General features: G+C 51.0%; 2 protein-coding genes across 11 annotated transcripts; one reads left to right on the top strand and one right to left on the bottom strand.

Moving 5' to 3' along the window:
• Window positions 1–211: 211 nt before the first annotated feature.
• Window positions 212–15,035, bottom strand: nob1 (NIN1 (RPN12) binding protein 1 homolog). 7 transcript variants are annotated; one of them, XM_054771046.1, is made up of 22 exons: window positions 14,874–15,035; window positions 14,374–14,508; window positions 14,084–14,169; window positions 13,842–13,996; window positions 13,682–13,779; window positions 13,542–13,603; window positions 13,225–13,476; window positions 13,015–13,162; window positions 12,840–12,916; window positions 12,562–12,778; window positions 12,071–12,391; window positions 11,740–11,921; window positions 11,541–11,668; window positions 11,365–11,453; window positions 10,921–11,093; window positions 10,539–10,842; window positions 10,381–10,458; window positions 10,206–10,300; window positions 9,983–10,146; window positions 9,558–9,916; window positions 5,407–5,613; window positions 4,133–5,332 (listed from the first exon to the last, which is right to left on the bottom strand). In XM_054771046.1, the coding sequence occupies exons 1-20, from the start codon at window positions 14,941–14,943 to the stop codon at window positions 9,889–9,891; spliced, it is 2,862 nt and encodes a 953-aa protein (XP_054627021.1). In that variant the 5' UTR covers window positions 14,944–15,035; the 3' UTR covers window positions 4,133–5,332; window positions 5,407–5,613; window positions 9,558–9,888. The 7 variants fall into 7 exon arrangements, with proteins under 7 accessions (XP_054627026.1, XP_054627025.1, XP_054627024.1 ...); XM_054771049.1 differs by having other exon boundaries at window positions 4,126–5,332; window positions 5,407–9,916; window positions 9,983–10,143; XM_054771052.1 differs by having other exon boundaries at window positions 4,127–5,332; window positions 5,407–9,916; window positions 9,983–10,143; window positions 13,542–13,600.
• wdr59 (WD repeat domain 59) lies at window positions 4,270–9,890 on the top strand. 4 transcript variants are annotated; one of them, XM_054771044.1, is made up of 25 exons: window positions 4,282–4,422; window positions 4,934–4,983; window positions 5,061–5,196; window positions 5,270–5,358; window positions 5,423–5,503; window positions 5,582–5,619; window positions 5,706–5,794; window positions 5,874–5,990; window positions 6,090–6,167; window positions 6,258–6,414; window positions 6,496–6,575; window positions 6,637–6,766; window positions 6,846–6,967; window positions 7,049–7,213; window positions 7,291–7,386; window positions 7,460–7,564; window positions 7,670–7,791; window positions 7,874–8,027; window positions 8,204–8,337; window positions 8,414–8,495; window positions 8,567–8,679; window positions 8,808–8,940; window positions 9,024–9,181; window positions 9,253–9,395; window positions 9,485–9,851. In XM_054771044.1, the coding sequence occupies exons 1-25, from the start codon at window positions 4,369–4,371 to the stop codon at window positions 9,718–9,720; spliced, it is 2,862 nt and encodes a 953-aa protein (XP_054627019.1). In that variant the 5' UTR covers window positions 4,282–4,368; the 3' UTR covers window positions 9,721–9,851. The 4 variants fall into 4 exon arrangements, with proteins under 4 accessions (XP_054627015.1, XP_054627016.1, XP_054627018.1 ...); XM_054771041.1 differs by having other exon boundaries at window positions 4,276–4,422; window positions 6,258–6,575; window positions 9,485–9,885; XM_054771043.1 differs by having other exon boundaries at window positions 4,276–4,422; window positions 6,846–7,213; window positions 9,485–9,885.
• Window positions 15,036–15,281: the final 246 nt, after the last annotated feature.

Here is a 15,281-nt window from a genome sequence, read left to right on the forward strand (position 1 = left end):
GTTAAAAAAAAAAGTAATTCTTGTTCACACCACAAATGGATCTATAACCATGTCACATGATTAGGCCTACCCGAAAAGGTATTTTGCATGCCCATTCTTTCAAATTTTGTCTTTTGTTGGATGGACTTTTATTGGATTAGGGACCTGACTTGCAGAGGTGTTTTTGTGTAACAAAAAAGTCAATTCAGCAGTACTTTGGTTGCATTATTTTTAATGATTTGAAGAGCTATTTTCATAACCATATTCAGTTCCACAAATGCTTGTAACAAAAGCTGATTTAAAATAGAGAATCGGTATCGGATCGGCAAGACTCTAAAAAAAAAAAAATCAGATTGGGACACCCCTAGTGACTCTAATGTTCGGCAAGACACACAAGCACCAGACTTGATCACCAGAACAACAGGCTTTTATTGCAGGTTTGAATTCTCACAACAGGCACAACTGTAATAACCATAATAATAATAATATGCGCTACTGGTGCGGCCGTAACCCACCACAAACTAAAAGTCAACTCACTGAACCCCCGACATCACTTCCTGTCCAACACCGAAACATATTTATCACAAAATCGGTGTAAAGGTGACGATAGGGGTGTTATTTCATGTGTAAAATCCGTATTTAGAAGGTCGTAAACAGGCTTTCTATGTCTGGGCTATAAAAATATTCCGTTTGAATGAGGAATGTTGTTTAATTCACTTATCACTGTCGGGTGTGGAACCAATCAACCGCGATAAACGAGGGATGACTGTACATTTATTTGTGGTGGCCCCTTGGCATAAACCAAAAAGCTCAGTTTAAGCCGCCCACACAAAAACACTCAGGTTTTACATCTCCACTCAGCTTTACATCACTGACAATTATGCAGAATCGTTGACACAATCTCTCCCCCCTAAACCAACACCACGGATAGATTGCAGTCCTCTGGGTGTCTTCAATAAATCAAAGGATGTCTTCTCTTTCATAGTTATGGCTTTTGGGGGAGAGCGCCCTCCTCACTTCTTGACAAACTTCCTGCGGGCGCAGTTGGGGTTGGCACGCCGTCGGCCCGCCCCACACTGAACGTCTCGGATGTGCAGGTTGGCGGCTCGACTGTACACGTCGTTCTCGCAGAAGGGCGAGGCTCCACCGGCGTAGTCCTTGTTAAACACGTCGGTTTTCTGGCGCGCCTTCCGCGACAAACGCTGCTGAGGGAAGCGCTGGTCTTCCGTCAGGCGGGGATTGTTGCTGTGCTTGCCCCCTTGAGGCAACGGCAACGAGTGCTGCCACGACGAAGACACACATCATATTTATTGTTAGCATGCTAGCTTAGGTGTGAGCTTATCTGTGTGCGTGCACTCACCCTGAGGCCGCGGGGGTTGAGCACTTTGGGGTTTTTGGAGAAGTGCATGTGCATGCTGCCGTCCTCGCTGACCGTCAGAGCGATCTTCTTCAGTGTTTTGTTGCCGCACTTCGGACAAAACTCTTTGCTCATGTTGCTGGTGGTCCTGAAAAAGCAATGACTAGATGATTTTTTGTATGTGTATGTCCGATAACTTGTTTGTTAGCACCCGTTCATGTTCGACGTAATCAAAAGCGAAACCAGTCTTTGCTTGCACATTTACTTCATCCGCAGGATGGAGGGAGGATTTTTCAACCTATAGCAATTTGTTGACATGGTTTTCCTCCCTTTGTGCATATTTTTTTAATATTCTTCTTTTCATATGATATTTTATACGCCTCCTATCTCTGTTCTATAATCTTTCAGTTGCTAACAGTCTAAAAAAAAATTTACTTGTGATAGCTACTGCCAGCGGTGGAGGAAACCGGGTTTGCCTGGAGGTCGTTCAAGTATCACGTAAGGATTGTGGATGACAGCCAAAATTCCCCAAAAAAGTGCACTTTTAGTAATTAGAAGAATATATATGTATATTTATTTCACAATAAAGCTTCCATTGCGCCTCCATTTCAAACAAACGTAGCCTCACAGCGCCTCTAGTGGCCATCAGGCGCAAAGCACCTGCTGCTTGATCACACTCGGGTACTCACTGGAAGCAGGCGTGACATCGCAGGATGTAGTTCCTGGTCTGTTTGATCAACATTCCGTTGACGGACACAACATGGAGGCCCATCTGGATCAGAACATTCTACAAAGACAAGTCCACCAGTCAAAATGTGTGCTTGTCTGAGGCCTCGGTTGCCACGGTAACCCCACTCACCTGCATGGCAAAGTCCGTGGTCAGGCATCCCACTTTGACCTCGGTTGCTGCCGTCCAATCAGGCGAGTCCATCTTCACCTGGCGGATGTTGCTCGGTGTGATCCAACCCCCTCCATCTCCATCCTCATCCTCATCCTCATCCTCTGGCTCGTTTTCTTTGTCTTCTTCCAATTGGTTCTCCTCTGAGCTCCCGTCAGCTTCCTGGACGCCATCTTCCTTCTTGGACGTCACAACATCTCCTTAAGATCATCGCAAAGACGGAACTAACTTGCGTCCACCCACCAGTAAAGCCAAGAGGTCGTCAACAGGGGGCAGCGTTTCCCTCCAGAAGAGGAAGCTGTTAAAGTTGTCGTCCTGGTCGCAGGTGGACACGCAAGGCGGCGCGTGCATGTTTGTGACTTCCTGTTTGCCATCTGCTTCCGAAAGCTGCGGTGGACTCAGAGACAGAGACAGAGACAGAGACAGAGAGAGAGAGACAGAGAGAGAGACAGAGAGAGAGAGAGAGAGAGAGACAGAGACAGAGACAGAGAGAGAGAGAACACAGCGTGAGACACTCCCGTCCCAAATAATGAGGCCGTTTTCAAACCTCACCAGCAAATTCAGCAGGTCAGCCTCGATGTTTGGGAGAGGTTCTCTCCAGAACTGGAACGTGTTAAACTCCTCTGACACGCGCCGCGCGTCACATGACACGTCCCTGGAAGACTCTTTGGACGTGTCACGTGGCTTGTCAGCGTCTCTGGAAGACGCGTGTTTGGACTTCTGCGGGTCACACAGCAAAGACAACGTTTGTTTGGGGAGAAAGCACCAAGAGGTGACCTCAGGAGATGACCTCTGACCTTTGAGGGGAAGTGGAATCCTGCCACGTTGACGAGCGTCTCCGGGTGGCGCTGCGTGCTGGTGACACGGACCTGGTAAGAGAAGATGAAGCAGTAATAGAAAAAGAAGCCAGGCAGGTGACTGGTTTGGGGGGTGCATGGGGGTAGGTGGCACAGACCTGAGCTTGTGGTTCTGTTCTGAGGTTCTGCGTTCCAACGTGTTCTTGTTCCAGCTGGAAGGTCAGAGCCAGCACTTTGATGTCCGTGGACGACAGGCTAGGATAGTCTCCCGTCTTCTTGGAAAACTCCGTCACTGAGCGACAACAGTGTCGACGTCAAGGTCAAGCAAGCCCCGCCACCTCCTCATGTGACCTTACCCAGTCTGACCACGTCCGCACGCGGCTCTTTGAAGGTGAGCTGGTAGGGAAGGAAGGCCAAACTTCTCCTAGTGGCTTTGTCTCGGATCTCGTCCACTACGGCTTTCAGCGTGTAGATGTTCTTCCCGATGTCCTATCATCATCATCATCATCACCCCCATTATCACATTATCCTCAATTTCATCACATCACCATCGCTCATTGTACTTCTCTTAAACGTATATATTTCTTTATTAAATGTTATATAGTCCCCCATCATTGTCAAGCTGAGTGTGTATGTCGCTATCAACATGTCATTGAATGACTCAGATCACAGTATTTGTTCTATATATAGACAGAAATGCGCACGCAGACAACTTCAAATACAGCGCTCCCTGTAGTCAATCCACAATGTAAAAAGGTATTCTGAACGCGGTAGTTTAAGTTTAACTGTAGTAAAAAACGATTAATTTTCATTTAACTAACAGGACTAATCAAGTCGGTCGTGTGTCACGAAGTTGTTGTTGCGTGGAAACAAGACGAGACTCGACGCCCAGGCCGTCGTCGAAAATAAGGTTACATGCGGCCCTCAGTACTTAATAAACAGCCAACACCCGAAATGCTGTCTTCACAATGAGTATTTTCATGGTTCAACAATATCAAAATGTCACCTGGAGAGGCGCTTTCTTCAAAAAAGCACCTGCGTCTGCGACAACATGCTCCACCAGGGGCTGCGCCATCTTGGATTTATGACACACTCGTGACCGACCAATCAGAGAAGACCTCGCTGCCACGTGTAACTGTCATGCTATCACAGCCGAAATATAGCACACATTGCTAAATATAGAACACACTGTAATGATGAAAAGTGTTAATAGTCAAGCATAACAGTGAATGTATGAGTAAGTTTAAATTCAGTGGTTGGGGAGAGGCGTGTGTGTGACGTCATTGACTGGCATGTGTCATGTGACTCTTTGTTGACATCGAGGCAGCAGAATCAAGATGGCGGCGCGGTGGAGCAGCGAGAATGTGGTGTTGGAGTTTCGCGACGCACAGGTGTGCGGTTTCTAAAGATCGTTTCTTTGTTATAAGACTCTTATTTCACATGGGGTGCAGCTGCTGGCCGCCTAAGTCAACTTTCAATACTTTCTCAGACTCTTTGGTCCAGAGGCGAATCAAGAACGATATGTCAGTCTTAAGACTGTAGTAGTAGTCAGGAAAGTTCAGAATGAGTAATCGCATACTACTTCTTTTGTACGGTGGCCGACAGAGGCAAGTGCGCATCAAAGTCCAAAATTTCACAAAAAAACACGCTAGTAACTTTTAGCGAGGTAACCTTTGAGTTTAAAAGGGTGGAACGACTTCACAATTTGGTTGAACATTTTTGGTCCCTTTACAAAAGCAAGTCACGTGACAGGAACAAACTTCATTTTTACAAAGACGCCATGACACAGATGCTTCTAGTGTTACCATGGTTACGGGCCACACGCTACACTCAGAAGGATGTCGCAGCTCGTCATCGTTCATCCCACCCGTCTCCTGCTGACCATGTTGTTTGTGTTGCCAGGCAACCACCATGTCTGTGGACTGTCTGGGCTCCCATGCTGTGCTGTCTGGGTAAGTCACTGTATAAACAGGCTGCTCTGAGTTCAAAGGTTACTTCCTGTAACCCTCTTATCTATCCTCCCCATTAGGCGGCGTTTCCTGTACATGGTCAACTTGGAGGCGCCGTGTGAGCTGGCGAGGAAGATGGCTCGCCACAGTAAGTGGGACGTGGGCACGGTCCAGTGGAACCCTCACAAGTCCCACTCGCATATCTTCGCCGCCTCGGTAAGTTTTCCTCCCCACGTCCTCATGTAGACTCACTTCCCGTCTGACTCGTCTCACTGGGTGTGACTTCCAGAGCAACCAGCGTGTGGACTTATATTCATGGAAGGATGGCAGTGCCGGAGATGTCCACACGTCCCTGCAAGGACACACGAGAGTAATCAGGTAATGACTTAATCAAGATGTCCGCCAGTCAGGTCCACATGGACTCACTGTGTGTGTGCCGCAGTGATCTGGACTGGTCGTGCTTTGAAGCGGAGTTCCTGGTCACCAGCTCCGTGGACACATACATGTACATCTGGGACACCAGGTAGTAGAGAAGGACGCGCTAAGGTCTGGACAGCTGCTGACCCTACGGTTTTGACATGAATGATGTTCTTCTCCACAGAGACACGCGGAAGCCCGCTGTGGCTCTGTCTGCTGTTGGTGAGAACACGTAACAACACTCAGAACTTGATCACAGAAATTATGACTACAGGCGAAAGCGGATGTTCTTGTGTGTCATGTTTCAGCGGGTGCGTCTCAGGTGAAATGGAACCGCAGGAACCAGAACCTGCTGGCGTCCAGTCACGATGGTGATGTTCGCATCTGGGACAGAAGGGTGAGAACCACAGTGGCGCATGTTGACTCACACGTGATCTCGTGTGTGGTCGCAGTGTGTATTGTTGTTCTCCGCGCAGAAGCCCAACACGGCTGCCGAGTACGTGGCGGCCCACTTGTCCAAGATCCACGGTCTGGACTGGCACCCGGACAACGAGTTCATCCTGGCCACGAGCAGCCAGGACAACTCAGTAAGGGTGAGGGTGAACACAAGAACTGAAGCTACCACATTCCCAGCATTCCCAGTCATCACGTGGATGGTGTGTGTGTGCGTGCATGTGCGCGTGTGCATGTAGTTTTGGGATTACAGACAGCCCAGGAAGTACCTGAACATCCTTTCGTGTCAGGTGCCAGTCTGGAAGGCTCGCTATACGGTGAGAACTTTGGTGATGATCTACAATCAACAACAACAAACTGCAATTTAGTGTGTGTGTGTGTGCCTGTGTGTGTGTGCGTGCGTGCAGCCGTTCTCCAATGGCCTGGTCACAGTGATGGTCCCTCAGCTGAGACGCGAGAACAGCCTTCTTCTGTGGTCCACGTTGGACCTCAACAGTCCAGTCCATGCCTTTGTGGGACACGACGACGTCGTTCTTGAGTTCCAATGGAGGCCGCAGAAGGAAGGTCAGTGCACGCTAAGGTCGAGGCTCCACCTCTTTTCGCGACTGGGTCAGTGCACTTCCTTGTTTGTGTCCTGTGTCTCAGGTACTAAAGACTACCAACTGGTCACATGGTCCAGAGATCAGACTCTGAGGATCTGGCGGGTGGACCCTCAGCTGCAAAAGGTGATTTGTGGTGATCCTGGTCACACGTGTGACACGTAACTTGTGACTTCTTGTCATGCAGCTGTGTGTCAGCGACTTGGCAGACGACTTGATGGAGGGAATGTCTCTCAACATGGATACGGACAAGTCGCTGACGTCCAATGACCCTGACGGACAACACACCAGAATTCCTGCTGGACAACACCTGCACGGTGACACGCACGTCTGTCCACCTGTCCACTCTCCCTCTGTATCTCACTGTCCCTACTCCACCTGCGCTCTGCCAATCAGATCAAGATGGCGTGGCAGGCTCGGGTGGTCGCCTGGACTCAGCTGCGTCGTCAAGTCTCCCTCAGACGCTACAGCAGGAATTCTCTCTGGTCAACCTGCAGATCAGGAACGTCAACGTGGAGGTGAGCCGTGGACAGACCGAGATGAAACAATTTGGAGGACGTGGAGATTCCAACGTTATTTTTTGGGGGTGGCGGGGACAGATGGACGCGATGAACTGCAGCTGTGTGGTGTCGGCTCATTTTGGGAGTCATCAGGTTCGACTGCTGATGAAATTCCCAGGACAATATCCCAACAACTGCGCCCCTACCTTCCAGTTTGTCTCCCCGACGACCATCTCCACCGCAATGAAGAGCAAGATCCACAAAGTACGACACAAACGGATGCTCCTGAGTCTTCACGTTGACATCTTTGGGTGCATCTCATGTATCCTCTCGTCTTTCAGATCCTCACCGACATGTCCCTGCAGAAGGTCAAAAGGAACCAGAACTGTCTAGAACCTTGTGTCCGACAGCTCGTGTCCTGTCTCGAGTCGGACATGGTGAGAACGTCCCCATCACGCGTCTTCAACGACCTTAATGTTACACACAAAAGGACCTCCATTTCTTCCTCAGACGCAGGATGACAGTCCGTCCTCAGGCCCCTTCGTCCTGTCCAATCCTGTCGCTCCAGCGCTGCAGGCGTTTCCTCGAGTCACCAACACATATGGATCATACCAGGTATGTGACTCAAAGCACTTCCTCTTGGTACCAGTCACTGGAAATACTCTGACACACGACCGCCACTGACGCGCACACACACACACACACACACACGTTTTGCAGGACGCCAACATTCCCTTCCCCCGCACATCAGGGGCTCGGTTCTGTGGAACCGGCTGTCTGGTTTACTTTACACGACCGATCACCATGCACCGCTCAGCCCCACCCACTGAGCCCACTCCAAGGTAACAGTCACTGATCATTTCCGTTTTCGCAGGTTTTGTGCTAAGCTAAGCTAACACCTGTGTGTGTGTGTGTGTGTCTCAGGTCCCTGTCAGCTCTGTCGGCCTATCACAGCGGTGTGTTGACCCCCATGAAGATCCGCTCGGAGTCTCAGAGCGCTCTGCGTCTATACAGCAGCAGTCCAACTCGCTCGGACAAAGACACCGTGTCCATCTCGTCCTTCTACTACAAAGAGCGGGTGACGCACACACACGCGCACGAGCTGAGCTGTTTGCCATTGCAATGACAAATCAGATATTTCAGTGGTCACATGGTCTTTTACAAAACCACTCGGGCTGCTGCTGGTTCGTTTAGGGGCTCTGGGAGAACAGAGCGATACAAGCTAGCAAAACTAAGTCAAGCCGTGTCCTCTAGAAATCTCGCCGCTTTAAGACCAAGAGGGACGGGGCAGACTACGGTAGTCGGTCCATCAAGTTGGCAGGGAAGGTGATCATCCAGGAAATCTCCTGCCTGCTTCCTGTCCACAAAGTCCTTGGAGAGAATTACATGTCAGTGAACGCCTCATTCCTTGTTGTCAGTTGCCAACATTCCTTGTTGTCACCCGATGTCTTACCCTCGCCTTAGTCTGAACATGCGTGACATCCAGGACACGTGTCAGAAGAATGCAGCCGCCGCGCTGGCAGCCGGACGTAGAGATGTAGCCAAGGTAGGTCGTCGCCATAGCAACTGATGTAACTTAATGAATGTCAACAAGTGTGTGTGTGTGCGCGCGCGCAGGTGTGGGCTTTGGCATCTGCAGCAACAAGTCGTGACCTGAGTCCAGACTCAGACCCCGACACGAACGCTCCTTGGGCGAGTCATCCGTTTGGTCGCCACCTGCTGGACACTCTGTGAGTTGTTTTCAAACCTCCATGAGCCAGTAAGAATCATGTTTAGTGTCATGCAACACAGTTTAGTGTAATCGAGGCAGCAACTATGACAAGGGGGTTTAACGTGGTGTGGTGGGTTTCACCCTCAGTGTGGACCACTACAGTCACATGAGTGACGTTCAGACTCTCGCCATGCTGTGCAGCGTCTTCACAGACTGTCACCCGCCACACGGTCCGTCACAGTCTCGCTCCCCCGTGTTCCTGCCCCCTCACTCACGCTACGTAAGTCGTCACACGCCCTAAGCACCATCCTGGCTTGCAAGACAATCTTGTACAGGACGTGATGTCATGTGACCGTTGCTCAGCCCAGCTTCACCTCCGAGCTGACGTTCCCGTCCGTGTCTCGGGACTCTGAGCACGCCAACTCCTGGAGCGAGTCCTCCCCCGAAGACGGTCGCTATAGCAACCAGGGTTGCGCTGACCCACGCGAACGCGAGAGCGAGCAGCACGACATGAACAAGAGGTGGCTTCCCCGCTTCCACACGCAGTGTTATGTTCCGATGGCGCTGTGATGTCACTTCCTGTCACCCGCAGACTTCTGGACCCCACCAACACGCTGCAGTTTGACGACTTCAAGAAGTGTTACAGTGAAATCTTGTACCGCTGGGGCCTCCGAGACAAACGAGCCGATGTTCTCAAGTTTGCTTCCTGTCCGCCGGAACCGCACCAAGGCGTCGGTAGGTCGCTGGCCCGAGTTGCCGCGCCGGCTTCCTTCCCGTTCTGCATCGACGCTAATTTCCTGTGTGTCTCGACTCCGTGCTCGCAGAGTTTGGCGTGTTCTGCTGCCACTGTCGCAGTCAGGCGCGGGGGACGCAGTGCGCCGTGTGCAAGCGCCTCACCTTCCAGTGCGCCGTGTGCCATGTGGCCGTGCGGGGCTCCTCCCACTTCTGTCTCAGCTGCGGTCACGGCGGGCACACGGGTCACATGATGGACTGGTTCCGCCACCAGGACGAGTGCCCGGCGGGCTGCGGATGCCGCTGCCTGCAGCAGAGTGTCTTCTGATGAGCCTTGCATTGTTGATGATACTGTTGTTTATTTACCGCTGTCAAACAATAAAAAACAAACTTTCTTCAAATGATGATGTCATCAGTTCAGTTTTTCCCTAGGACACGTGAAAACAGTGCTCAGAAAGTTCCAATGTGATGGGGTCACAGGTCACTTTGCTGCCATTTATGATGATGATGTGACGCTCTTCAGCCTGCAAGTATAATTAGTATTAGTAAGAGGCCATGGCCTACTCGCAGGATTGTCAGGGACCTCTGACCTCTTCAGTAGCTCCTCTGTGGACACCATCTCTCCATCACCATCACCATCACTTTGCTCTGAGCTGCTGGAGGACGTCTCCTCTTTCTTCTTCTTCTTCTTCATCTTCTTCTCCTGCTGCTGCTGCTGCTTCACTTTGTGTTTGTGCTTCTTAGCTTTCTTCTTCTGGGGAACAAACTCATGTCAGCTCTCCAAAAAAATGACTTTTCACAATAAAAGTGTACCTTTTTGTCTTTCTTGTGTTTGTGTTGCTTCTTGTTGTTATGTTTCCTGTCTTTGCTCTTCTCGCACTCACGCGGCGAGGTGGCGCGTCCCCTGCCTGCATGGGAACAACAACAAGATGATCGATCAGCCAACGAGATGGAACGTGTGAAAGGGGGCGGCGCCTGTGGGGCTCACCGGGACCGAACCACGGAGGCGGGAGCTTGGGACCAAACTCGAGCACTTCCTCTGACGGCATGTGAGGGAAAACTGCCGCTAAAAAATATTCTCAATATCAAACATCGGATCGGCGACTGACAATGAATGTTTTCATGCCCAGGCGAAAAGGACATTACCAGTCTGCTGCAAGGAATTTGACCCTGACGTCGTCACAGTGTTTGCCACGCTGCTCGTCACGACCGAAGACAATGATATGTTGAAGAGGTTCGTCGCTTCCGACTTAACTCCTTCCTCTTTTGGCTCCTCCTCCTCACTGTCTTCATTTGACGAAGAGGAGGACTTGTCGTCGGAGGAGCTGGCAAAGATGGCCTTGAACAGGTCCATGGGGGGCCGGCTCTCCTCCTCCGCCTCCTCTTCCTCCTCATCTTCTTCCTCCTCCGTATCCTCATCCTCAACATCATCCGCATTCCCATTCCCGTCCTGTGGGAAGTCCTGGGATGAGTTGTGCTCACTTCCTGCTCCAAAGAGGAGAAAGTCCTCACATGAACGAACATGTACCTCCTTTCTGTCTTTAGCTGTCGGCTCAGGAGTTCTACTGGACGACGCTTCCGTTGCTTGGTCCACTTTGGTGTCACTTGTTTGCTCTGTGGCCTCGCTTATGAGTGGGTCGCTCTTATCCCCCTCCTGGTCCCATCTGGACTTCTTGCTGGTCTGCAGAGCCTTTGCTGGGGCTGAATGAACATGGACAAGGAAGCATGTCAGATGACTACAGACATGGACCAGGAAGTGTGTCACATGACTACTGAAACGGACCAGGAACTGCGTTACATGACTACCACCGCCACGTTATTACGGATATGGACCAGGAAGTACATCACATGACAATGGCCTTGTACCAGAAAGTAAGTCACATGACTACCGACATGGACCAGGAATTATGTCACATGATTACTGCCATCACATGACTACAGACACAGACCAGAAAGTCACATGATTGCTTACCTGTACGTTCGCTGCTCTCTGTCACCGACAGGAAGTTGAAGACAGAAAACTTGTCTCGCTTCACTTTGGGAAGACCAACTATGGACGAGCTGCAATGACAGTCACATGACATGTGACATGAAACGGTCCAATCAAAGAGCTACTTTGTGTGTGTGTGTGTGTGTGTGTGTGTGTACCCAGGGTAGGGGTCAGGCACATTGAATCTCCTGCACATAATTCTGTCGGGATGCCATTCAAACGTTTCTCTGGTGAGTTGTCCAAACATTTTCATCTTGACAGCCGCTTGTTTGTCATCCAGGTCACCCTGACGACCGCACACACACATCACTACACATCTTAGACAATCAAAAGCATGGCACCGCTCAGTGGTCATACCTCCTCGTCACGATCCACTTCCACGTGGTCGTCATCGTCTTCCTGATTTTTGGCTCGAGTGAAGCGACTCGACAGCACGGACGAAGTGGGCCGGTACAAGATTGAGGCTCGGACAAACTCCTCCCCTTCCCGGCTGCGCTCCCACTCCGTCATGGCTGGATCCAAACTTTGGTTCAGGGCGTCTGAACACACACAAACACGTCACATATAACATTTTTAAGTTCTGAGATGTTAAAAAAAAAAAGAAAACAAGTGATGTTCACACACAGTTGGGGCAGTCATGTGTGAGAGGGGAGGAGCTTGAAGGTGAAATGCATGATGGGGGTGGCACCTTTGTCTCCCAGCTGGAGGCGACTCAGGTACGAGTCGTAGCGAGCTTGCTTGCTGGCATTCTTCTCGAAGGGCTTGAACGTGTGCAAGGAGGTGTGTCCTTTCCACGCCGCCATGGCCTGCTGCTGCTGCTGCAAACTGGAGGATGAGGCGATGCCACCGCCGCCGCTTTGGGGCATTGAGGCCGCTGGCCGCATGGGATTGTGGGCCGGGGCGGTTGCCGGTGCAGGGGTGGTTGCTGGGGCGGCCCCAGATGAGTTGCGGAGGCGGAGCAGTCGCTCTCGGTCTTCCGGCCTCAGCAGCTCCATGACTGAAGTGGCACCTGGAGAGGAAGAAGAGGGTCATCACTTGAGAACCAATCGTATCTCACCTATGCCAAACAATGACATCATTATCATCATATATTTGAGAAGGTCCTGGCTGTGATGCCACTGGACACTCACTGTCATCACGTCAGCCTCCACTAGGGGCAGCGCAGTGCTCTTTTCCTACCTTTCAAGGAGTCCTCTCCTAGCAGCGTCCCCCTCTGGCTGGAAACCATCTGATGGCGTCCTCCTTGTGCAGGCTCCTCTTGGACCATGTGACCCCTGGATGTCTTCAGAGCTTTGGCCAGTGCCGCACTGATACCGGTCACGTGTGAAACCTCCACTGGGGGGCGAAAATGATGTACGGGACGATAGTTGGCAGGCAGCACTGGAGGACGGAAGATCTGCAGGCAGATAAAGAAAGGTTAATTTGTCGACGCTCAGACGTTCAAAGATGTCACTCACAGTTTTGTCTTCTTCAGGATTCTGTGCCAGCGTGAAACCTTCCAAGATTTTGCCAACGTAGGACGCTTCCTTGTGGTCTGAAAACACAACACATGTACCACCAGGATGCCACGTAACGATATGCTGCTCTTCTTCTTCTTCGTTAGTTGCAGAGAGATCTTTAAAAGTTTCTAACTTGGTTTTCGGGCCTTGTGCTGAGGTGCCGTCCATCCATAGAGCCCGTCTCCAGGCTCCTCCCCCTCCAGCACTGTGTCATATTTGGACATGGAGTCTCTGTGGTACACATCTTCATCCTCATCCTCCAGCGCCCCTACACCAAAAGCCTGTGAGCAGCATTTAGAGCGGTGAGCGTCCTCCTTTTAAAAACGCACACCACACCTCTCACCTGGCCAGCAACGCCCCCTCGCCGTGAGCTGCTCAAAGCTTCTCCAAAGAGTCGACTCCTCAAGTCCGAGTGTGGCTTGAACAAGTCGATGTGTTCATTGGCTCCCCTGGCTTGCAGCGCCAGGGCCGGGTCCAAACCGCTGTAGCCCAGACCCTGAAGCCCGGTCCTGGGGGTGAAGTCCACCGCGCTTACATCTTTGGGGGCGAAGGTCACATTGTCAGGAGCAAACTCCTCATCATCATCCTCCTCCTCCTGTTGGACACAGTGCCAATCAGAACTCGACTGGTCCGGCCCCAAACCTCCGGTAGCCCACTCACCTCTGAACCCTCTGAGCCCGTGGGGGGCGGAGCACAGCTGTACACTCTGGCGGTGCTGTCTGCTGGCATGAGAGACAACACTCTTGTGCTTTCTTGTCAAACGTCCATCATGGCGGCACGGCAGCTCGTCCATACATTACCTGTGTGCTGGCGGCGAGCCCTCCTCTTCACACGAGGCCCCACCCCCTGTCCCGGTTTCCAGCCCATCTTCGTCAGGATCTCGACGCCCACCGAAGACCTGCCACATGAGAGCACAATCGATTTGAGTTGGTTCTTTCTCAGTCAATCTACGGCAGCTACCTGGCGGGGGCAATCAGTTCCTCCAACATAGTGTCTCCTGGGATGAGCGCCGCCTGAGCGTTCACCGCCCTCGCCTTGTCCCCCACGCTGCGGCCGGAAGCAAACGGCTGTGTAGTGGTGATTTGGGAAGGGGCGATGCCATGCTCGCCCATATCCTGAGAGCAACAACAGTAACAACATTGCATCAGCGTCGGCACCGCTAGGAGAATTCCAGCTGGTTAAAAAGGAGATGGGGATTGAACCTCCTCATCCATGAAGTCTTCTGGCGTGGCATGATGCTTCTCCGCCTTCTGTTGTCGTGACGACACAAAGGTTGACGGTGTCCATCCTGAAGTCACAACAGCACATGAAGCACACAAGTGAAAGATGGAAGCTGTCGACTCGAATCAGTCAGCGCAATGCCGCACATTCACATGAACGTCACGCCATTTGTAAGAAGTTGACTAAAGCACATGACGACCAATGACGGCTGTTAGTCGTCCATCGGCCTCGTGGGTTCTTAGAAAGTGTCTTCAAAAGGAAGTAAGCAGACCTTCTTTGGAGCCCACAGTGTTGAAATAACCAGCAGAAAATCCTCCCGTGAAGGCGCCATGAAACCTCTGGTACCGCCCCTTTTCATCCTTGACCGTCTGCTCGTGGAGGGGGACTGGCTTCCTCGGGGCCTCGTCTGAAACCCACACGCACGTGTCAGTGTAACACAAACACAGACACAGACGCCTCAGTCTTAACGCGAATAGCTTAGTGGAAGGCAAACAAAAACTTTAGTGGGCGCAATGTCTGTCGCCAAGGGATCTTCTTTCTATTCAGTTTATACATTCGTAATTGATAACTATCTATGTGTTTGTCGTCAGCACATCGTGCGCATGTATCACGTTTATCTTCGCATGAACGTAAAAACAAAACAAAGCTCTGCCTGAAGTTAAGCTAACATGTACAAGCCCGAAGCTGTTCTTTCTCGCGGCATCATTTTGAGGACTCCCTGCCACACAAATAACTACAACATGCAGAATAAATGCCCCAAACATTATTTACCTTCTTCCAGAGGTTCCAGGGGTGTCCCGTAAGTCACAAAATCCTGGCTCTTGTCACCGTCACCCGCCATGTTGCTAGCACTCGTACGGCGGCCGCATAAGGACAAAACACTCCTGAGACAAGCCGAGCGACATCTAGCGTTGATTTCTTAAAGCTTCACGGTTTTAACGCATGTAACGAGGGAGGTTTAAGTACATGATTAAACAAACAAAACTGCACCTATCTGCCCATTTAGTCGTCTATCTATCTATCTATCTATCTATCTATCTATCTATCTATCTATCTATCTATCTATCTATCTATCTATCTATCTATCTAACTGTTGGAACTGAAGCGGGAACGATGTCCGCTCCCTAATTACCCACTAGACGGCGCTGTCTGCACAGGATTAAGAAAGGTTTCTTTCTT

The sequence above is a fragment of the Dunckerocampus dactyliophorus genome, chromosome 3 (genome assembly GCF_027744805.1).
Source record: "Dunckerocampus dactyliophorus isolate RoL2022-P2 chromosome 3, RoL_Ddac_1.1, whole genome shotgun sequence".
Classification (NCBI taxonomy): Eukaryota; Metazoa; Chordata; class Actinopteri; order Syngnathiformes; family Syngnathidae; genus Dunckerocampus; species Dunckerocampus dactyliophorus.

Bases quoted from the DNA above. Each gene is read 5' to 3' on its own strand.
- wdr59 (XM_054771040.1), top strand. From the start codon at position 4,369: ATGGCGGCGCGGTGGAGCAGCGAGAATGTGGTGTTGGAGTTTCGCGAC. The intron at 5,504-5,581 runs GTAGTAGAGAAG...TCTTCTCCACAG, and splicing joins ATGTACATCTGGGACACCAG to AGACACGCGGAAGCCCGCTG. The intron at 6,168-6,257 runs GTGAGAACTTTG...GCGTGCGTGCAG, and splicing joins TCTGGAAGGCTCGCTATACG to CCGTTCTCCAATGGCCTGGT.
- nob1 (XM_054771045.1), bottom strand. From the start codon at position 14,943: ATGGCGGGTGACGGTGACAAGAGCCAGGATTTTGTGACTTACGGGACA. The intron at 11,094-11,364 runs GTAAGCAATCAT...ATGTTCATTCAG, and splicing joins AGAGAGCAGCGAACGTACAG to CCCCAGCAAAGGCTCTGCAG. The intron at 10,147-10,205 runs GTACACTTTTAT...TTTGTTCCCCAG, and splicing joins AACACAAGAAAGACAAAAAG to AAGAAGAAAGCTAAGAAGCA.